Below are 23,041 nucleotides of genomic sequence, written 5' to 3'. Positions count from 1 at the left end.
GGGAGGGTTTAGTTTGCAGAATTGAAGAATGAGGGGGGATTTGATAGCTACCTGAAGGGGGTTCCAGAGGATGGAACTCGGCTGTTCTCACTGGTGGCAGGTGACAGAACAAGGAGCGATGGTCTCAAGTTGCAGTGGGGGAGGTCTAGGATATTAGGAAACACTATTTCACGAGGAGGGGGCTCTGAGGGGAGCACCTGGGGGGGGTCACTGAGGGGAGTGAGCAGGGGGCAGTCTGAGGGGCGGGGTGGCTGGTCACTGAGGGGAGTGGAAGGGGGGCTGAGGGGCAGGGGGGTCACTGAGGGGAGCGGCCGGGGGGAGCTCTGAGGGGCGGGGTGGCCGGTCACTGAGGGGAGAATGGGGGGGGCTCTGAGGGGAGCACGCGGGGGGTCAGTGACGGTGGTGGACGGGGGCTCTGAGGGGCGGGCGGTCATGGAGGAGAGCCGGGGGGGGCTCTGAGGGGAGCACCTGGGGGGGGTCAGTGAGGGGGGTTGACGGGGGGGCTGAGGGGCGGGCGGTCATGGAGGAGAGCCGGGGGGGGCTCTGAGGGGAGCACCTGGGGGGGGTCAGTGAGGGGGGTTGACGGGGGGGCTGAGGGGGGGTCACTGAGGGGAGCGGCCGGCGGGGGGGGGGCGCTGTTCTTGGCGCTGCTGAGGGACTCGTTGCCCTGGGTGGGGGCGCTGCTGGGGGACCTGTCCCGGCGGGGGGGGGGGGGCTCTGAGGGGCGGTGGGGGTCACTGAGGGGAGCGGCCGGCGGGGGGGGGGCTCTGAGGGGCGGGCGGTCACTGAGGAGAGCCGGGGGGGGGCTCTGAGGGGCGGGGTGGCTGGTCACTGAGGGGGGTGGCCGGGGGGGCTGAGGGGTCACTGAGGAGGGTGGCCGGGGGGGGTCACTGAGGGGAGCGGCCGGCGGGGGGGGGCGCTGTTCTTGGCGCTGCTGAGGGACTCGTTGCCCTGGGTGGGGGCGCTGCTGGGGGACCTGTCCCGGCGGGGGGGGGGGGGCGGACCCACCCGGGTATAATTTGGGGGCAACAACAATATTCTTCCCCTTTCTCTAAAATAAACATCGGTAAAAAAAATGCTGTGACGTGAGGGCGGGTTGTGGGGCGGGGGGGGGGCGGACTCGGGTGTTTCCGTCCCTGCTCGGGAGTCGCCGTTAGTCCCTGTTGGCTCCGGGAAGGGGGCGGGGCTATCTGCCCCGCGCTCGGGTGTCTCCGGAGCCGCCGAGGGCCCTCCGGTTGCTTCGGGTGTCTCCGCCTTCGCTCGTGGGTTTTCGGGAGGGGCCTCGGGTCGTTCCGCTGCACCTCGGCTGTTTCCGCCGGGCGGGGCGGGGCGAGGCGAGGGGAGACAGGCGAGCTCGCCGAGCTCGCTGCTGCCTGGCTGAGGCGGGAGGGACGCGGGGCTGCGGCGGGGCGGATGGGGCTGGCGCCGGCGGAGAGGTGGGTCTCGGCCCGGTTTGTGTGACTGTCGGAGCGTGGCTGGGCAGGCGGCACGTGCCCTAGCCGGGGGGAGGTGAACTGGGGGTGTGCACTGCACCCCCCGCCCTGGGGAAGTGAGCTGGGGGGGGGGTGCGTGCACTGTACCCCCCGCCCTGGGGAAGTGAGCTGGGGGGGGGTGCGTGCACTGCACCCCCCGCCCTGGGGAAGTGAGCTGGGGGGGGTGCGTGCACTGTACCCCCCGCCCTGGGGAAGTGAGCTGGGGGGGGGGTGCGTGCACTGTACCCCCCGCCCTGGGGAAGTGAGCTGGGGGGGGTGCGTGCACTGCACCCCCCGCCCTGGGGAAGTGAGCTGGGGGGGGGTGCGTGCACTGCACCCCCCGCCCTGGGGAAGTGAGCTGGGGGGGGGTGCGTGCACTGCACCCCCCGCCCTGGGGAAGTGAGCTGGGGGGGGGTGCGTGCACTGCACCCCCCGCCCTGGGGAAGTGAGCTGGGGGGGGGGTGCGTGCACTGTACCCCCCGCCCTGGGGAAGTGAGCTGGGGGGGGTGCGTGCACTGCACCCCCCGCCCTGGGGAAGTGAGCTGGGGGGGGGTGCGTGCACTGCACCCCCCGCCCTGGGGAAGTGAGCTGGGGGGGGGTGCGTGCACTGCACCCCCCGCCCTGGGGAAGTGAGCTGGGGGGGGGTGCGTGCACTGTACCCCCCGCCCTGGGGAAGTGAGCTGGGGGGGGGTGCGTGCACTGTACCCCCCGCCCTGGGGAAGTGAGCTGGGGGGGGGTGCGTGCACTGTACCCCCCGCCCTGGGGAAGTGAGCTGGGGGGGGTGCGTGCACTGTACCCCCCGCCCTGGGGAAGGGTGCGTGCACTGTACCCCCCGCCCTGGGGAAGTGAGCTGGGGGGGGGTGCGTGCACTGTACCCCCCGCCCTGGGGAAGTGAGCTGGGGGGGGTGCGTGCACTGTACCCCTCCCCCCGCCCTGGGGAAGTGAGCCAGGGTGCGGGGGGGGGTCTGTGTGCACTGTACCCCCCCCCCGCCCTGGGGAAGTGAGCTGGGGGGGGTGCGTGCACTGTACCCCCCGCCCTGGGGAAGTGAGCTGGGGGGGGTGCGTGCACTGTACCCCCCGCCCTGGGGAAGTGAGCTGGGGGGGGGTGCGTGCACTGTACCCCCCGCCCTGGGGAAGTGAGCTGGGGGGGGGTGCGTGCACTGTACCCCCCGCCCTGGGGAAGTGAGCTGGGGGGGGGGGTGTGCACTGTACCCCCCGCCCTGGGGAAGTGAGCTGGGGGGGGGTGCGTGCACTGTACCCCCCGCCCTGGGGAAGTGAGCTGGGGGGGGGTGCGTGCACTGTACCCCCCGCCCTGGGGAAGTGAGCTGGGGGGGGGTGCGTGCACTGTACCCCCCCCGCCCTGGGTAGTGGGGTAAGGGGGGGGCTATGTGCACTGTACACCCTCCCCCGCCCTGGGGAAGTGAGCTGGGGGGCTGTGCGCACTGCACCCCCCAGCCCCAGGGAGGTGGGGGAAAGGTGAGCTGGAATCTGTGTGCATTGCAACCTCCCATCTCGGGGAGGGACGGTGGGGGGAGAGGCTGTGTCCATTGTATCCCCCACCCTAGGGTGAGGTGGGTACGGCTGGGTGCGTTGCACCCCTACACTTCAGGGAGAGAGTGTATGCATTATGCCAGCCCATCTCGTGGAGTGGATGAAGGAGGAGGATGGTATAAAGGGACTGCTGTCTGCATTGGGCTCCCGATGCACCGGGGTGCTGGAGGCGTTGCAGCCTCCCCATAGGGGCGCAAGTGCCCCCAGTGTCCTGGGTGATAATGCTCTCCCCTCCTGGGGCCATTCTCAGTGTGCCTGGGGAGGGGGCTGCAGGACCTTCCCCGGGGCTGTCTGTTGGCTGTGGGTGCAGCGTAGACGGGGGTGGTTACAAGGGGATCTTGGATGTAAAACCCCAAACTCATGTTGACTCCATCTGCCTGGCTTTTGACTTCCTCAGAAACCATGGAGTGTGTCTTGGCTGAGCCTGGCCGTCAGGAACCTGGCCCTGAGAGGCAGTGTATGTGGAGGGGGTTTCTGAAGCTTGTTCTAGGCTCTGGCTGGGGACAGGCAGGCTCTTAGCATGGAGTGGATTTGAAATGACTGTAAGGTGAACTTGGAGCGCTGCCCAGGAGAGGTGTGTGTTTGTTGGTGTTGTGAGTGGTGCCAAAGGCCCTGGCTGGGCTCTGTGCAGATTTAAAAAGAGAAACCCTGCTGGGGCTTAGCGTCCAATGCATCAAACAGACTATGGGGATCCAACAGACAAGCAAATGAGTGTGGTGGAGACTTAGCATGGCCCATTGTGGCTCTAGAGAGAGTTGGTGGAGCGGGCAGTGACATTTGCCTGTAGAGGCCTAGTGGGGGGATCCTAGCTGAGCTAAATGGCCTCTCCGTGCAGACTACATGGAGATTGATGCTTGCAGCTCTTTCTGATTTTTGATGCCATTTTAGAGGCTGGCTTTAACCCTTTCTGTTAGGCCGCCCATAAATGGGGATTGTGGGCATCCTCTTTGCAGATGGCAGAATCCTGGAGCCTGATGATAGGAATTCACTCATTCTGGGGGGTCTCCAGGCAGAAAGCCTCTCTTTCTTTGGCTTGTCAGCTGTAGCCTGGCCTCCTGTGTATTAATGACTGCCTGGCTTGGTTTCTCGGTCACGTCTGTTTGGAAAGTTTAACATTTTTTAAAAATGGGAATAACGGCCGGGCTGGGAGAGGGGCGCCTCTCTCCCCATCTGTTTGTGTTAGCAGCTGGGCCATTTTGTGTGTGCTACCCAGAAGTACTGGGACTGACTTGAAATGATTTTGTAAAATGAAAGCTGAACCCAGGAAGTTGGTGGAAGGAATTAATGCTTTGATACGGACGGCTACTGATGAGCATGTCTTAGACTCGTTGCAGCTGGAAGACTGATCCAAAGGGATGAGAAATGTAGCGATTTCTCTTACTCAAAACCCAAGCAGTTGTATTCCCCATGTAACACTCTGAAGTCCCAAGACGGGGGCAGACCTGCAGTGATTCTGACCTGTTTACAGTATATTTTGCAGTTTCATTTATCAGATTGCAGGGACGCTCTCATTCTCTTTGGGAGGAACTTTCTTCTGTGTCCACTGACTCCCAAGGTTGATGTTTGACACCGAGGTGGGAAATAAAATCTTGTGGAGATGCATGGGATTTGGCTAGCTGAGGCCCTTCAATCACTGCCCCAAAACGAGCTCCCCAAAAGTGAGGAGGTGTGAGTACCCTGAAATGATATGCCTACTTGCTTACCTTTAATGCTGACACTGTCTCCTTTGGGTGCTAAACAGCCTTTCTAGTGACAGGAATAGAATAGCAGCCTCCTCTGCTCCCCCATTAATATATACAGTATTATTTCTTTTATTTTTAGAGCAGTTCTCAGAACCACCAGGGATTTCACTCTGTGATTCTTGCTGCAAGAGCAGAGAACAAAGACAGCTGAGTAAATACAGTCTAAATAATTTCTTTTCTGCTCTTCCCCCCTGTGATGAAGTGGGACTGTTCTTAATGTTTTCTCTGAATACTGTGTGCATGCCTCAGTTTCCCCTATGCATTTTTTAAGTCTCCAGTGTGCATAAATGGCTGACAATTTGTTTCCTAGCAACAAATGGCCAGGGTCCTTCCCCCCTGCATGGGGATACCTAAAGGTGAACAAAGAGATCAGGTGACCTCCTGGCCTGGGAAAGAGACAAAGGCCAGAAAGGAGGGGCTGGAGGGGGTTGCAGTTTGGAGCTGGCTGGGGACGGGAACGGAGGGCAGACATGGGTGTCTGCCTCGCTGGGCCTCAGAATGGACCCGGCTGAGGGGTCCGGTTCTCTGTACCTACAAGCTCTGTTTTAGACCGTGTTCCAGTCATCTAATAAACCTCTGTTTTACTGGCTGGCTAAGAGTCATGTCTGGCTGCGAAGTGGAGTGGGGGTGTGTGCAGGACCCTCTGGCTTCCCCAGGACCCCGCCTGGGCGGACTCGCTGCGGGAAGCACATGGAGAGGCAGAGGCTGAATGCTCCAAGGAGAGACCCAGGAAGGTGAAGCCGTGTGAACTTCTTGCCCTGAAGACAGTCTGCTCCGAGGGAGAGGAGGCTCCCCAAAGTCCTGACTGGCTTTGTGGGGAGCAGTTCCAGAGCATCTCCCGGGGACTCTGTGACACCTCCCTCCTGCTAAGTTTAACATGGGAGGGTAAAGTGGTGTGTTAGCACATGCTGCAGTCACTAATATCTCCAGAATGTGGGAAAGGTCAGGTGATAGTTTGGTTTCTTCCGCGATTATCTATTTGTACTCTGACCTGTTGGACTTGCTCTCAGATCCTGCTATGGAACTCAAAGTAGCCGTTACTGTGTCCCCAGCTCTCATTTCTTAAGATACTTGCATCTTGGGCACTTCTAAGGGTAATTACTCCAAACCCCTTATTTTGAACTCAGAACAGCATTCATCAATTTTGCTCTTAGAATGGGAAAAAAATCCATCCTCCCTCAGCCAACTCTTGTTGGACCAAAAACTCTGGGTTGGGAGAGAGGCCACAAATCAAATGGAATCCAGTGAAGAATGGACCTGGCTGCCTCAGTGCCTCAGTTGAGGAATTGATGCATGTTTCCAGTGGAAAATATTTATCATATTGGAGGCTCCCTTAGTTCCTGAGAGAGAATCTGGAGCTGCTGCCTGCAGCTGATGTGACTTGAGTAATGGGAGATAAGCTGGGAAGGGGAAAATGAACTCTGATTTAGACTGTAGCTCCCTCAACTCCGTAACTTGTGCATACTTCCAAATATTTCAGGGAACAAATAACATTATTCCCAGCAAATGCCTCGGCTGAAAGCGTGGCTAAAACCTTTTGAAAGATTTTCTTATTGGCTTTGGAATTGTAAGTGACGAGTGACATGTCCAAAATACAGTTAGCGTTTTACTTCTGCAATGAGGTCTTCCAGGAAACCAAACATGCAAAGAAGATGCTTCTAAAATGGGGGCGATTTACTCTGGCTACTCAGGGATCCAAATTAAGGGATAACTGAGCAATGGGACAGTTCTAGCATGGGGCATTTTTTTTTTATTCCCTTCCAAACATTTCAGATACCCCTTCACATCCACGGCTTCAGTAACAAAGCAAACATTTACTCATTAACACTGCAGAGGTCAAGCAGAAAGTAGCCTCCCCTTAGCATGCACACAGAGTAACGGTCATGGACAGGACGCTGGTGGGGTCCTTTGTGTCCATGTTCTTGGCAGGAGGAGGCAGCCAGGTTCAGAAAACTGGGTCTATGAGTATGTCATCATTGCAAATGAAAGGTGTGTTCCTAACTTGGGTTAGTAGCTTGAGTTCAGCCCCAGCTCCCCTACAGGCTTTCATTCGAGCAGCTAATCTGAGTTAAAAGGCGAATTGCTGGGTCTTCACTGCTAGTTTAACCCGAGCAAAGCACACACCACTTTTTGCAGCGAAGATACTCATGGTCTCCGGTGAGAGATTATGTGAAAGCAGCCAGCGGGGCGGGACTGCAGCCCACACACAACAAAGGCATCCATAGGAAGAGGTGCTTGTGGTTCCTGGCAAGGCGTACTCACTGTGAAAGCCAGTAATCCTGGACCTGGGTGTATTTCATGTCACGGGGGACCAAGGAGACCCCCAGCATGCCTGGGAGGGTCATGACTGTCACCTGCCAAGATACTGGAGAGCCTCAAACAACGTTTGCCTTTCAGTTCCCACTTCTTGTCTGTGGTGAGAGCCAGTAATTGAGAGTATTCCAGCTTCCTCCTGACTGTGCAGATAGTCCCAAAGTAAACACTTCTCACTTCCACTCAGGTCAATCCCTCCCTCGCGCTGTGAGTTCTTGCCTTGTCTGCTGTCATGTCACGTCTTGCTCAAACTCTCCTATAAACGGGCTCTTCCAGTGAGGCTTCCCTGGAACCTCACCCTCATGCTGTGATCTCATCCAGTCTCAAGCTAAGAAGGGTTATGCCTGGGTGGAACTTGGATGGGAGACCTCCAAGGGAAACCCAGAAGTGGTGTCTGTGAGTCAGTACTGAGCCAGCGCCCGGTGCAGTAGTGGGGAAGGGAGCGCTGGGCTGTTTGGCATGTTGTCGTTAAGGCAGTTATTGTTTGTGTTGCAGTAGCACCTGGAGGCCCCCATCAGGGCTCTGGTTCTAGGCGCTGTACAGACACAACGAAAAGATGGTCCCTGTCCCGAGAGCGATGGGAGTGAGTCTGCTTGGGTGCCTGGTGGAATTTTGGTGCCTAAAGACCTTTGAAAACGTGGCCCCATGACCGTCAAATGTTTAGAATGAATAGAGCTCCTCTCCCACTTAGTTTTCAGTCCTCGACTGGAATCAAGGGGGAAACAAGCTCTCCTGCTGCTTCAGCTCCCAGTTGGTTTCCCAGCTTTGAAGGGACTAGTCCAGCTGAAGGCAAAGCTCTCAGGGCACTTGCTAGCTAAGCTGACTCCCAAAGGAATTGAGGTGCAAAAGCTTTTTCACACAACAAACTGGAAGTGCTCCCAAAGGGAAGATGTAAATACCAGCTCTCATGCCATTGTAGCGATCAAAAATAATACAGATACATACTGCAGCACGTGACATTGTTCTGGGTCCGGTTCTGTTCAATATTTTCATCAATGATTTAGATAATGGAATAGAAAGTACACCTATAAAGTTTGTGGGTGATACCAAGCTGGGATGGGTTGCAAGTGCTTTGGAAGATAGGATTAAAATTCAAAATGATCTGGACAAACTGGAGAAATGATCTGAAGTAAATAGGATGAAATTCAATAAGGACAAATGCAAAGTACTCCACTTAGGAAGGAACAATCAGTTGCGCACATACAAAATGGGAAATGACTGTCTAAGAAGGAGTACTGGGGTAGAGCGATCTAGGGATCATAGTGGATCACAAGCTAAATATGAGTCAACGGTGTAACACTGTTGCAAAAAAAAGCAAACATCATTCTGGGATGTATTAGCAGGAGTATTGTAAGCAAGATACGAGAAGTAATTCTTCCACTCTACTCAGCGCTGATTAGGTCTCAACTGGAGTATTGTGTCCAGCTCTGGATGCCACATTTTAGGAAGGATGTGGACAAATTGGAGAAAGCCCAGAGAAGAGCAACAAAAATGATTAAAGGTCTGGAAAACATGACCTGTGAGGGAAGATTGAAAAAATTGGGTTTGTTTAGTTTGGAGAAGAGAAGACTGAGAGAGGACATGATTAACAGTTTTCAAGCACCTAAAAAGTTGTTACAAGGAGGAGGGAGAAAAATTGTTTTTCTTAACCTCTGAGGACAGGACAAGAAGCAATGGGCTTAAATTGCAGCAAGGGCAGTTTAGGCTGGACATTAGGAAAAACTTCCTAACGGTCAGGGTGGTTAAGCATGGGAATAAATGGCCTAGGGAGGTTGTGGAATCTCCATCATTGGGGATTTTTAAGAGCAGGTTGGACAAACACCTGTCAGAGTTGGTCTAGATAATACTTAGTCCTGCCTTGAGTGCAGGGGACTGGACTAGACGACCTCTCGAGGGCCCTTCCAGTTCTGATTGTGACATTTACAATACCTAGCTTCAGCTGACCTGAACAGCTAGATGTTTTCCCGCAATTCTGTAATTAAAAGAGCAGCAGCACACAACCCTTTAACTCCTTAGCGCTGGAGATAGGGCTCATTGACGCAGTATTGTTTTTTGTTTAAAAGGCTTTAGGAGATTACAGGAAGTTTAGGTCTTAACGTACGTCTTCAAAGTTTCAAATTTAACATTAAACAGATTTATTTTTAAAAAGAACGTTTAAATAAAAAACTGATTTAAATAAAAAGAAATCCAAATGTTTGTTTTATCTAGTGTTGTTATAGTCCCCACCCTGCCGCTTGTGGTTTGGGTGTGGAGTTTGGGCCCTGGGGAGCTGGAGACTGCCTGCCTGCTCTTGACTTGGGTGTGTAGGCTGGCTTGGTGAAGAGGGGGAATGACAGGTGTTGAGCTTTGGTACCTGGATCTGGGAGCCCATACTCTGTACCATGGCCAGGAGAACATAAGAAAGGCCACACTGGGTTAGACCAAAGGTCCGTCCAGCCCAGTATCCTGTCTGCCGACAGTGGCCAGTGCCAGGTGCCCCAGAGGGAGTGAACCGAACAGGTAATGATCAAGTGGAGTTGTTCCATCGGCTGTTGGGGGTTTGGGACTGGCCATTCTGGAGGTGAGGGGATTGGGGTGTGAGGAGACCCTGGCCTGGTGGTCAGAGTAGCAGGATGTGATAGACCCTCTCCACGCAAAGGATCCTAGTCTCAGTTGCTGTGGTGTCTCCCCTGGCCTGCTGCGGCCTGTGGTGGCCGGGCTCCTCATCACTGTGGTGTCAGCCCCACCCCTCAGGCTGGACAGGAAGCAGCAGTGGCAGTCTGGGTTGGAGCTCAGTGTGGAGCGAGTCTGGCCCCTTTCCTGGCCTGCCTCCTCCAGGATGGGATCACCCCACTAGCCTCCCCAGCAGAAGCAGGGATGCCCAGGTCAGCCTCCCTGCTATGGGACAAACACAGCAGTGTGGTGGAGGCTCGCTGGCCATGCATGTCTCTTGAAATGCAAATATTCACCCAGAACATTGCTAGGAATTAAAAAAACAAACAAACCCCAAAACTGCAATTTTTGCAGGGCCTCACCTTTGGGGCCCTTGTGCTGTGGCACGGAGTGGCTACTCATGTGTTCCCGGCTGGCCGTGTGTTCCCCAGGAGAAGCCTGGTGGTGATGGAGACACAGTGCATGTGTTCAGAACGGGCTCCCACCTCCAAGTCAGTGGGGGATTCTAGGGACTATGGGTTTTTGGGGGGGCTGAGCTAACCCCAAATCCCCCAGAGAAAACAATCACTATCTTTACACAATATTAAAGCACCTCCGTGCTGAGGGTGTGCCCCTGGGACAGGCGTGTGCATGGCCCCTATCCTTGGCTGACTGCCCTGCTCTGGCACTTCACTCCCAAGCGTTGGAGCTGCTGGTTCCCTCCATATATCTATTTATGGGATTTGGCGCATAAGCCTCATCCCCAGCACAAATTCTGTCATTTGCTTTCCATTGGGCGCCAAGGTTTCCTGATCTGTGGTTGCCGCTGCACGCACAGTTAAGCTGCTTGCCTGGATTTGTGGCAGGATATAAAACAACTGTTTCCCCTGCAGAAGACAGGTGCAGACACCGGAGATGTAGGCTTGTTTTACCTGGCCCCACCTGCACAAACGGCTGGGTTGGCTGAGCCAAGAGAGCAGGCGGGTAAGGGGGTTGCTTTAGCCCATGTCTGAATTCAGTTGAGCTTTACTCTTGTGCATTTGAGCAAATGCATTATTGTCGGAGGCTCTGTGGAGGGGAGGCAGTGTAGAACGTGGTCTCTCTCCGAGTGTGTGTGTGAGGAGCACCTAGATAGAGCGCCACTGTGGAAGAGCAAACACCCAGGTGAAGGGAAGATGTCAGAGTAAGCCATCTGGTTAATGGCACCCCCACACCTTACCCTCATGGAGCCGTGGGATCCTGTGTCCGGAGAGACTCCTTGCACCACTGGTGGTGTTTGCCTCCTTGGGTCCCCTTCGAAAACCAAACAAGCACCTTTGTCCCTTCCCCACCCCATCGTTTCCTGACTCAAGCGTAGAGGCCACAAGAATGCAAGGTGCTTTGTTGCGTCTAAAGCTTTGTGCTGGGATTCCTGGAGATGTGGTAGGTGCTTAGCAAGAGAGGCGCTAACCCCAGTGCGCCTGTTCTCCATTCTGCTCCAGGGTTCTCTGCTGGGACTTGCCCTCCATGGCAGAGGAGAAACTGGCACATTCCTTGGCAGCTTGCGCCCTTCCTGGCATGCAGCGGCTGCACAGCGCTGCTCAGACCCCTGTTGCTGGGGCACTTGCCACCGCTTTGCTGAGCCCCTGGGCTGTCCCCCACCCTATCAGGCAGAGTTCAGAGGGGCGAGGGGCAGAAAGCTGAATTTAATCCTCTCCTCCTTTATGTTGTGGAGTATGAAGTAATCTTTTCCTGGCTGGAGCGGACTGAGTTCTGGAAGTGAGGGCTCTGTTGCGAGTTCCGCTCGGCGGCTGCCGTGCCAGGACAGCGTGAACTCTCTGTGCCCTTGCCTGGGCGGCAGTACTGTGGTTTGAGATCTGCCTTCCCTTCCACCAGACCAGCGGCTTGCTCACATTCAACGTGTTCTTCTGGCATCCAGATTCTGGGATCCGAAACAGGGCAGAGCTTTGGCAGTTCTCAGTAGTGCTATAAAGCAGGTCCCATCCTACTCTTTCTAGCTTTGGATTTCTTGCAAAGTGGGGCAGTTTGTAACTGTTTGAATGCTGTAGCCTGCTCAGTCGGAGAGGAAGGAGGGTGCCGTGGTTAGGGCTCATGCCCTAGGACATGGGAGCCCGGGGTTCCAGCTCCTGCTCTTCCCCAGACGCCCTGTTTGACTAAGCCTCTCTGAGCAATGGGGATAACGACACTGATAAAGACCTTGAAGATTGTGAGGTGCTCAGATGCTGCCCTAATGGGAGTCAGGTGGGGAGAGCGGCTTTCCACCCTCCCAGCGCCTCGCGGGGCTCAGAGGAGGATTTCACTCTGGTGTATTCAAGTTGCACTTGTATCGCAGTAGCACTGTAGGGGCCTCGTTGGGCCAGGTGCGGTTCAGACACATAGTACGGGATGGTCCTGCCCACAGAGCTCACGGTCAGTCAGTGCAGATTACGACCTGCTGCTCACTTCACAAAGCGGCTGTGGTCCCAGTGCCTGTGCGGGGAAGCAGTCTATTCGCTCTGTTTCACAGGGGCAGCCAAAGTTACAGGATTACTGCAGGCTTTGCTGTGCAGAGGCCTTGAATCAAGCCGCAGGCAGATATTCTGTGTGCTGTTTAACTCCTCTGTGTGTGTGAGAGCCACCCCTGGCCAGAGGGGAATAGGGACTGCAGGCACTTTGAGAGGTGGAGGAAAAAGTTCACTGCATCCTTCAGTGAAATGCTGCTGTGCAGCTCTGTACCCTGCACCCCGGGGACTCACAAGGGCTCTCCCTCTGCCTGCCCCGGGGAGCTGCTCTTCCCCTTCTGCCAAGGGTGGAAACACACTGGTGTGTCACAGGGCGGCTGTGCTATTGCACTGGTCTGGCCTCTTGTGCTTAAAATGCAGTCCTGGAAATGGCCTGCTGCACGGTGTGCCGGCGGCCGGGGTGTTAACCTGGCACCCAAAGGAAGTGCTGCCTCCATGCAGTGGGTTGTCCCCTCCCACACCACCTGCATGCACCATCTCCCGGGTTGCAGGTTTGGAGCCAAAGCTCTGACAGGACTTGGAGCCCAGATCCAAACAATCAGGGGAGCCTTGCAGTAAGGCCGGTCTGCGTGGCTCCGTCACCACCAGCGCCCAGGCTGACGGCAGCGAAGGCGTCCCCACCATTTTGCGCTCAGGACATGCCCATAGAGGTGGGGTATAACATGTGGCCCGTGAGGCCAGAGCTGAGGAGACCTTAGGAGAGGTCTCATTAGGGGCTTAGGAGAGCCAGCCGCTGCAGGGGCATGCTGTCCTACCACTACGCCCATGCCAAGGAGCCAGTGATGGGAATTCTACCCAGGAGGGCAAACCCAGAGTGCCTCTCTGGAGCGAGAGGTGTCGGTCCTGTGACAATCTGTGGTTTGATTGGCTTAGAGGGCCAGCCTCACCCCATCGGAAGGCCCCCTCGTTTGGAAAAGGACCGCTCCTTTGTAATGAAATGGTGTGTGGTGAATTGCCCTGTAGCCCCATGTCTTGGGGGGGCTGTGGTTGCGGGGAGAGAAATGGGAGGTGCCTCTGGGTGGAACTGACATCCCAGAGGAAGGACTTGCCGTTCTGGCATTAGCCCGGCCTAGCTGCTCTTAGGATGAGGCTGGATGTGGGCTGTGGTGGAAACCTCGTTTGGGTTCCTGGGACAGATGTGGTTGCTGCTGGCCGGTGAGGCCAGCTATAGATGCAGTGTGTGTCTTTTGCATGACTTTTGGCTGTTGGTGAACCTTGAGCCTGCAGTCACAGAACTCAACAGCTAGGGAAGAACTGGCTCCTTCTAGGACCTGCCCCTGGGCGATGGCATGGCTGGGGTTTGCATGGAACATCATGGGCCCCTTGAGGGGCATCAGACTAAGGCAGAGCTTTGGGGGTGTGAAATCCTGGACTGTGCCATGCAGACTGGGAAAGGGCCTCGGGGCCAGACATTAAGGGAGGGAACGAGAGGACTCGAGGGTTCCGGACCCTCGGCTCTGCACCAGCTACATAAGAATTCGCCCAGGTTCCCACGTGGGGGAGAGTTGGAGGCTTTGACGGGGGCAGTCTCCTCCCCCCAGCTGCACGTGGTGTGATGCGGGGGGCTTATCGCTGCGGAGGGTGGGAGTTTGTCAGTCTGGTTCAGGTTTTGAGTCTAACAGAACCTGCAAGTACCCAGCTCCTGGCTGAGAGGAGCCTTCCCTTTGATTAGCACGAGGAGGGTGCAGATCGCTGCCAGACACGTGAACTCATGGTTACAGACATTCTCCCCCCTCACCTCGTTTGCAGTCTCTTTCGTGGCCCGTCACCTTGCTGTTTCCTACCCACCGTGTCTCCTTGTGGGTCAGGTCCCTGTCTGGTTCATAACCTGGTGGCCCCCACAGGTCTGACGCTGCAAAGTGGGGAGGGCCATAGAGAAGGTAGAAATGGGGTCTCTGAGCTGCATGCCCAGCCTGCGGGATGGCTCCTGGAGCTCCCTCCCCGGCACGTGACGGTGGAGCGCTCCAGGTAATATCATGCACGTGGGAGAACAGAGGTTCTGTGACGTTCTGCAAGAGATTCATGCTGTGGAGATTCTGCTGCGTCTTGTTCTTGGGCCTGTGGAAGCTGTTTAACCTCTGTCTAGCTGTCCCCGTCTGTGACCCACACACGTGCAGAGGGGTGCTCCAAGGCTTCAAGCCCATTCCCTCGGGGTTAGCACAAAAGCACCGGCAGCTCTCAGTGCGGCTTGCACCAGAGTCCAGAGGAATGTTGTTCAGGGTTTGAGATTTCCTGGGTCCTGGTGAACATAACACGAGCTGTCTTGTCCGTGTGCCGACATGGAGCCTGTGGGTGTGAGTAATGGAGAAATTCTTTCTCCCGGGGTTCCCAAAGCCACCCCGTCTGTGTCAGGAGAGCGCTTGGATTTGGGCAGAGGGCGGATGCCATTCTGGGGCTGGAGGGGAGTTCACTGCTTTTGAGAGCAAAGGGAAAGTGGGGTGTGGTGCTTGGAAAAAGGTGTCTGTAAACACTCCCCTGCCCCAGTGATGCCAGATACTCGGGATGCCCTTGCGGCTGCAGGATGGTGAGTGAGATACCCTGTTGGGCTCAGAGGCTGAGTTGACTTGGGGAATGTCAAGGTTCCTTCCCCACTCTGAACTTTAGGGTACAGATGTGGGGACCTGCATGAAAACTTCTAAGCTTCTCTACCAGCTTAGATCTGGTTTTGCTGCCACCACTCCCAAGTACTAACTCCCTTCCCTGGGTAGCCTTGAGAGACTCCTCCACCAATTCCCTGGTGAACACTGATCCAAAACCCCTTGGATCTTAAAACAAGGAAAAATCAATCAGGTTCTTAAAAAGAAGGCTTTTAATTAAAGAAAAAGGTAAAAATCATCTCTGTAAAATCAGGATGGAAAATAACTTTACAGGGTAATCAAATTCAAAGAGTCCAGAGGAACCCCCTCTAGCCTTAGGTTCAAAGTTACAGCAAACAGAGGTAAACCCTCTAGCAAAAGGTACATTTACAAGTGGAGAAAACAAAGATAAACCTAACACGTCTTGCTTGGCTGTTACTTACAAATTTGAAATATGAGAGACTTGTTCAGAAAGATTTGGAGAGTATGGATTGATGTCTGGTCCCTCTTAGTCCCAAGAGCGAACAACCCCCAAAACAAAGAGCACGAACAAAAGCCTTCCCCCCACCAAGATTTGAAAGTATCTTGTCCCCTTATTGGTCGTTTGGGTCAGGTGTCAGCCAGGTTACCTGAGCTTCTTAACCCTTTACAGGGAAAAGGATTTTGGTGTCTCTGGCCAGGAGGGATTTTATAGTATTGTACACAGGAGGGCTGTTACCCTTCCCTTTATAGTTATGACAGGGAAGCTGGAGGCAGCTGGTGTCTGGACAAGTCTCATGTGAGTGAGCACAGAACCCTGAAGGGGAAATGGTAAGGGGTGGACGTGGGACTGGGGCCCATCAGTCTGACCAGCTCCTGGGATCGAAATCCTGACCCTGAGCGGGACTCTAGTGGATCCAGAATGAGTTTCCTGCTTTCACCAGGAGCTTGATAACTGACAGACCCTTTGATGTTACCATGTCTTTCGTTGCGTGTCCCTTTGTACTAACCTGGCCCAGCTGGGGGGCAATGGCCAGCCCCAAACAGACCCATCTCTCTCGGTCAGTAGCAGCTCTGCAAAAACACATGGCTTCCTCGCAGGGCAAATTTAAAAAAATCTGTGAATTTCTAATTATGGGAAGGAGCCTCCTAGTGCCTCCATCTCAGCAGCATTTGTTTAGTCCTAAAAATAGCCCTGGCTTTTGCTAGCTGGGTTGGTGCTGGGGGCTAATCAGATGCTTGCTGTAGAACGGGCTGGTTCCTGTGACCTTCAGAAGTGCTGCTCCGAATGCTGTCAGCCTGACTCCATGGAGACGGGGATGTCCATGTGCCATCCGAGTGCACCTCGCACAGTCTCCACTGCGCCAGTAGTACAGCAGCACCTAGAGGTTCAGGCAGCGTCGGGGCTCTGTTGTGCTGGGCGCTGTGCGAAGGGAGAATGGGGTGTGGAGGTGCATGTATAAGAGATGGTTCCTGCCCGGAACGTCCTGGGCCAGCACCCTAGCCATTCTGCACACCCTCCGTGGCAGGCCTCCAAGCTTCTGCGTGTCTCCTGTCTGCAAAGAGAACTTGGCAGAACCCAGGGTCGGAGGGCCAGTGAAATCTGGCAGGAACTGGCCTCCGTGCAGATGGTTGGGGGCTGGAGGAGCTAACTAAGTACAACAGCGAAGGGAACAGAAACCAGAAGCGTGTGAACACTGCTGAGGGGAAGGTGCTGTTCGGGGCGGTGTGTGAGCTGTGTGGGGCAGTTATTGTCCCTGTGTTTGCTGAGTGCCCGGCACACTGCGGCCTCACCTGGCTGTGCCCTCTGGGCACTGCATCGGCACAAATGTGATGACAATCGATGGGAAGTTTAGAATGGACACCGAGTCCTGCATGGGAGCTGGGCCAGGTCATGTCCCGTGGGGAGGCAGGGAGCCCTGTCACTGCTCAAGATGGCCCTAGGAATGGAGGGAGCCTGCACTACCAGGAGGGAGGGATGGGTCCTGATAGGAGTCCTCCCTCTCCAGGTTAGCTACTTCAAAAGGTAGAAACCTCAGCAGCCCTATGTGAGTGCCAGGCCCTTCCCCAGGACAGCAGCTGGGGGCCAAAACTCCTTGTGGAGCATGGTGATTAAAGGGCCAAATGTCCTTCAGCTGTGTGGACGCTGCTGGCTGCAGCCCATGGGCCCTGCCACAGCATATCTGGTATCCGGGACAAACCTTGGCAGCTGACATACGCCAACAGGCTGCAGGGTCCAGGCTGCTTCTGTGTCCCCTTTGCATCCTGAGAGCATGTGGGTCCTGGAGGCTTTGTTCTAACACCTTACTATCGATCGCTTAAAGCCAATTTAGTTAATGTGTGCAAGCCCCAGCATGGGCCCACGGACGCCTCTTTTAATTAATTAATGGAGATATCCCATCTCCTAGAACTGGAAGGGACCTTGAAAGGTCATTGAGTCCAGCCCCCTGCCTTCACTAGCAGGACCAAGTACTGATTTTGCCCCAGATCCCCAAGTGGCCCCCTCAAGGATTGAACTCTCAACCCTGGGTTTAGCAGGCCAATGCTCAAACCACTGAGCTATCCCTCCCCCCCTCTTTGAAGCTGGTTAGCTCCATTTAGCTTGTACCAGGAAGTGTATTGTCCCACGTACTGGGTAGCTGCTCCTCTGCCACCTCCCAGCTGGAGCACACCCCCTTTGTGGTGGGATCCCACGATTCTGCCAGGCTCCCCCGGGCCCTGGGCTGCAGTCCCCCATGATCGCTGGCTGAGACCCGCCAGGAGCAGTGCCAGTGGTTCATATGCTGACCAAGCACAGCGGTCCTTCGCTAGAACCAAAGCATTTTGAAGCCACCAGACTGGACATGGAGCTGTTGCCTGGCTCTAAGCAGGCCCCCCTTCCTTGCCTGAGAGGGGCTTTTAACCCTTTAGGTTTCTTCTGTGCGCCAGGCTTCCTGCTTTGGCAAAACCAGCCTTGTCAGAGGTAGGGTCCTGGATGCTAACGGCTTCCCCATTGTCTTTCAGTTGGGTGCTGAGGGCTGCTTATCTAGATCTGTCGTGTTGCTTTCCTGTTTGCTCTTTCCTGTTAACTTAGCTCAATAGAGGGGCCATACTAACCCCCCCACCCCCCAGTTATACCGCACTGTAACTTTACCTCTCTGCCCAGGTTGTGTGCATGCAGATAAGCCGACCCGCTCCTGGGGGCGGCTGCAAGAGGGAGATGAAGCTATTGTCAGATGGCTTCTGGCATGGACCTCTCAAAAGCAGCTTGAGTAGCTAATAGGAATGGCATCCGGACTTCCCAAAGACATTGAAGACTCGAGGAATTCCGGTTTGATCTGCTCTCGGTAGCTGCCAACATCCTAGTGCCACTGTAGTTTTTGATTCAGCTGCGTGCCGTGCAGAAATGCTGCATCTTACCCCGAGCTCAGCTGAGCCCAATGGGAAGCTTGGGCACTTCAGAGTGCTGTATGGGAGGGGGGGGGGCATGCCAGAGTGTTTCATTGGACTCCAATTATTGACATCCTTCTCTCCAAATTAAAATGCTGTTAAAAAGTTTGTTCCTTTTGGCTGCTTTCTGGGTCAGGCAGGCCCCATGTTCTCCTGCTCTTTGTATTTTTGAATCACTTAAAGGCAACTGGTGGCTCTAAAATTCGAGTAGAGTTGAGGGCGTTAACGATTCATTTCTTCCTAACTCCCTCCCCCTCTCACCTCCCTTTGTCCAAGAAAAATCCCTCCCCCAGCACCGTGTCGCAGGCACTCGCCTGCACTAGGCATCCAGCAGCAGAAGCGATTTTGCTTCAACCTAATCTTTGAACCTCTTCTGTGTGGCAGCTGCAAGGCATCCAATGAGCCTGTAGACTCCAGGTGCAGAGACTTCGGCCATGTCTACACTCTGGGCCCTGCTGCTGGGCCGGTGTAGCACCCTAGCGTAGAGACGCGACAGTGACGAAAGGGGTTTTTGCATCACTGGTGGGGATCCACCTCTCCAGGTGGTCGATGGAAGAACATTTCTGTTGACACAGCCCTGGCTACACTGGGGGTTAGGTTTGCTGTCGCTGTGCCGATGGAACTTTTCTGTGTAGGCCACAGGCCTTCGCGGTGGTGATCTCCAGAGATTTCTTAGCGCGCAGGAAAACAGACGTTTGTGAAACTTATTCAGTTTAACACAAAAAGGAAATTGGTGACAGGTTCTGCTCCGGGTGGCTTGGAGGGCTCCTTTATCTGTTTGTAAATGTTGCTGTGTACAAGACCCTGCAAACAGGAAAACAATTAATTACTTTCCGCAAAGTGCTGTCAAAGAGAGCAAACTGCAGACATGCAAACAAGGCTCTGTGATCTCTTTATCTTGCAGTTACCTTGGGTGTTGTAAGTCCCAGGCAGCAGGGTGATCTTGCAGTGAGCTGGAGTTTCTCTCATGCTTTTGCAGTTTATGGATCAAGTCAGTCCCATGCTCTGATGTTCCTGTGCTTGGGATCCAGGTGTCAATAAGGGACTGACTTGATTGCCTAGTGGGTGGAGTTTGTTTTACTGAAGTGATTAGCATGGTGGGAGACAGCCCTTTGGATGTTGGCGTTTTGACAGGAAGGGCCGTGCACTGGGCGTTTGGCCATGAAGTAACAGACCCTCTTTCTTCCCTTTTCCAGGCTCTGGGAAGAGAGAAGCGGCAGCACACGCCATGCTTTGCTGGAAACGCACCGTCCCCTCGCCCTGCAGACCCTGAGACACCTGCCCCCTCCTAGGACTGCGGAGCCCTGAGCTGCCCCCTTTCTTTGCTGCATGCCCAGTCACGAGTGCTGGATTATGTTCGTCGCATTCTCCCTCTGCTCCATAATTTGGTTGAATCGTGGCTTCAAGTTAAGGAAAAGGGGCTGTACTTCAGCGTGCGGGAGCTTGAGCGTGCGCGGGGCCATCCTCACCAGGCTTCGCTCGTCCTGGCTCGTGCAAAGATGGTAAACGCACAAAGAATGGTGCAGGGCTAGAGCAGCGCCTGAGCCTGCGCCCGACGTCCCGAGCAGCTGGCCCGGCTTCAGCCACCCTGTGCAGCAGAGAAGATGGGCAGCACCGAGGGCTTTCAGTACCGTGCGCTCTACCAGTACTGCAAAGAGCGCAACGAGGACATCGACCTGCTCCCCGGGGACATCCTGGTGGTGAGCAAAGGGGCCTTGCAGGCCCTGGGCTTCAAGGATGGAGACGAGCAGACGCCCAACCAGATCGGGTGGATCCCGGGCGTCAATGAGCGCACCAAGCAGAAAGGGGATTTCCCTGGCACCTATGTGGAGTACATCGGGCCCGTGAAGATCTCCCTCCCTTCCCACAGACCCAGGGTGCAGAGACCCCTGCCAGCGACTCCTGGGGCCAGCACCTCCCGCATGCAGGAGGCGCTGGAGCAAGGTAAGCCCTGCCCTGCACTGCAGGGTCTCACTAAGGTGAAGCTATAAGGAAGTAACAGCTTCTCTGCCTCCACCTGGCCTGCGAAGGCTCCTCCTCTCCAGTGGGGTTGAGAGCAGCAGGCAGGGGGGTCAGGACTCCTGGGTTCCAGTCCCAGCTGTAGGTCCTCATGTGCTCAACCCCCTTCCCCGCCCCGCTTAGCAAACTGAGGCTGTGCCTTCCAAGGCTGCTGAAGGTTAATCTGCTTGTGCGGGAGGTGTTGATAGTGCAGATTCAGGTCTGGGGAGGTGCGGGCTGGGCCCCCGCCTGCCACTGTTGCTCAGCTGGGTTTTCACTCTCACAGCACAGGCTGGGGGGGCATCATGTGAGCCCTTTCCCTCAGCCCATGGCTTCTAATCCCAGAAGGCGGAGGGATGCAGGCATCCAAGGGGGGCTGTGTCAGATGCAAGTCCTGGGATGGATTTCCGTCCGGGTGAAGCGTCCTCCATCCCAGTGCTGCTGTGCCTGCATCCCGTGCCAGCCGCAGGAGCCGTCATGTGCACCCTGGCTCAAGTTTGTGCAGGTGCCAAATAGCCTCTCTGGCCAGGCTGTCCCGAGTGCGCTGCCCAGCCAGTCGTGAACCATGGCCCCTGTGGTTTTCAGCTGGGTTTGAACTTGGTCAGCCACAAAGTGCAGTGCAGCCAGCCAGCCCCCGGAGCCCCTTGGCAGCATGTCATGTGCCCCGCGCAGTGCTGTGTCTGTGTGAGAGGAGCCTGCACTCTAGGACTGTGATGGCACGCTTGGGGCGTGGGTACGTTGCGCATGCCCTGGCGTGCACGGCTGTATGTCCTGACCATGCTGCTCTGTGTCTAGCCAAGAGCAGGGAAGGATGTTTTTCTGTTCATCTCTGCTCGGCACTGGCAAGCCCCCAGCTGAGCACAGCGTCCAGTTCTGGGCACCGCACGTTAGGAAAGATGTGGACAAATTGGAGAGAGTCTGGAGGAAAATGGGAAAAATGAAAAAAGGTTTAGGAAACCTGACCTATGAGGAAGGGGTAAAAACCTGAGGCATGTCCAGTGTAGAGAATAGAAAATCGGGGGGGCCTTGGTAAGTTTCCCCCTGTGCTCTAACAGGGAGGGGATCAGTTGTTCTCCCTGTCCACTGGAGGTAGGACTAGAAGTAATGGGCTTGATCTGCAGCCAGGGAGGTTTAGGTCAGATGTTAAGAGAACTTTTGTGAGGGAGCTCAGCTCCGGACCAGGTTCCCAGGGGGGTTGTGGAATCCCCCCTCACTGTAGGTTTAAGAACAGGCTGGACAAACACCTACCAGGGAAGGTCTCTGGGCTTCGTGCAGGTCCTGTCCAGCCTGACATTGCTACAATGCTGGGATTCTCTCTCCACTTAGCTTTGGGTTTGGAGGCCGGGAGGAATCTCTGTTCTGGGCTAAGAGCCTTCCTGTCCGGTTGGGTTTCTCTTGCTCGTACCCTGGCAGAGTCAGAGATTCAGGCTTTCCCCTCATGGCCTGTCCCGCCTACCTCTCCTCCCGTGGCTGTTGTGGGGATGCCCCGGGCACTGCTCCCGGCTGCAGGCCCTGCTGACGCATAGGACGGGCTCTGGGGAAGACCAGAGCAGTCATTGTCTGAAAAAGCATTTCTTCAAAACGGAGCGACTTGCTTGTGTGTCTGGTGCTGGGCCCCTCCTCCAGCGAGTGCTGTGCTGCATCGGATGCTGGGCGCTTTCCCCCCAGGCGTGTCTCGCTGGCGGGTGGGTCCTGGGCCCTGAACACCTGTGACCCGCTCTGCCTCCCTTGGGAGAAGTTGGCCAGGGCGAGGGACAACAGGGTCCTAGATGGTTCTGTGATACAAGTACTCAATAACTGCCTGGAAAGCCCGAATCTGTGGTTTGTGTGTAAATCTTAACCTTTCTCGTGTGTCAAAAAAAATACTGGCTTGGGGCGTGGGGGGGAGGTGGGGTCTGGCGGGGGCGGAGGAGAACAGAGAAGGCGCAGTCAGCGGTGGGGGGCAGGAGAGGAGGACGGGGAAGGCAGTGGGGGGGGGAGGAGGATGACAAGGAAGGTGGGGGTCCAGCGGGGGGGGAGGAGGCGGAGGGGAAGGTGGTGTGGGGGGAGGAGGAGGAGGAAGGTGGGGGTCCAGTGTGGGGAGGGAGGCGGTGTGGGGGGAGGAGGAGGGGAAGAAGGTGGTGTGGGGAGAGAGAGGGAGGAGGAGGGGAAGGTGGGGGTCCAGCGAGGGAAGAGGATGAGGAAGCCATAGGCAGCTGGCAGGACCACGGTGCCCTCCTGGACTGAACTAGCCCCTTACAAAGAGCCCTGCCAAGATGCAGTCCTGAGCAGTGGAGAGCTGCGCTGACCCCTTTCCTGGGCACACAGTGGGCATGGTCGGGGGCGACCCCTCTCTCTCCCCTCCTGGCCCTAAAACTGAAGGGTCACAAGCCATTCCTGGTCTGGGGCGAGGGCTCAGCGTCTGAAATGGGCAACAAGTGGCAGCTGCCCTGTGCCAGGTGAATGCCAGGGCTCAGCGGGCTCGGGTGTGGCTATGCCCTGGCAGGCCGTGTGTGAACGTTTCTGGCTAGGGACTGTATGTGGAAGTGCCCCCCCCCTTGCAGCAGTGCTCATGGCTGCGGGAGGCAGGTCCTCAGCCAGCCAGGACCCACAGCCTGGAGGGACTCCAATGTGCGCAGCCGTGTGTAGCTTGGGCTCGGGGTGACGCTGCAGCTCTGGACCTACCTGGTGACTGCTTCAGCTGAATGCAGGGAGCCCGTGGTGCCCAGGAGGGCCAGAGAGACGAGCCTCACTGTGACCCTGCCTAGCTCCAGTGAATGCAGCCCCGAGCATGAGAGCTTGTAGCCGGGAACGTGTGGTGAGTCGCTGGGTCTGGCTGCATCTCACAGGCGAGGAGCTGAGGCCTTGCC

The 23,041-nt window shown here is 56.0% G+C and overlaps 1 protein-coding gene across 2 annotated transcripts in view; it reads left to right on the top strand.

The window, feature by feature from the left end:
• Positions 1 to 1,353: 1,353 nt before the first annotated feature.
• Positions 1,354 to 23,041, top strand: part of PIK3R2 (phosphoinositide-3-kinase regulatory subunit 2) — a 37,076-nt gene continuing 15,388 nt past the window's right edge. For both annotated transcript variants that reach the window (XM_054013487.1, XM_054013486.1), the window contains exons 1-2: positions 1,354 to 1,436; positions 19,391 to 20,138. In XM_054013487.1, the coding sequence (XP_053869462.1) occupies positions 19,799 to 20,138 (340 nt within the window). In that variant the 5' untranslated portion in view covers positions 1,354 to 1,436; positions 19,391 to 19,798. The remainder of the gene's footprint in view (positions 1,437 to 19,390; positions 20,139 to 23,041) is intronic.

The sequence above is a fragment of the Malaclemys terrapin genome, chromosome 24 (assembly GCF_027887155.1).
Source record: "Malaclemys terrapin pileata isolate rMalTer1 chromosome 24, rMalTer1.hap1, whole genome shotgun sequence".
NCBI classification, from domain to species: Eukaryota; Metazoa; Chordata; order Testudines; family Emydidae; genus Malaclemys; species Malaclemys terrapin.
Note: the sequence above shows the minus strand (reverse complement) of the source record. Positions and strands in the feature narration are given on the sequence as shown.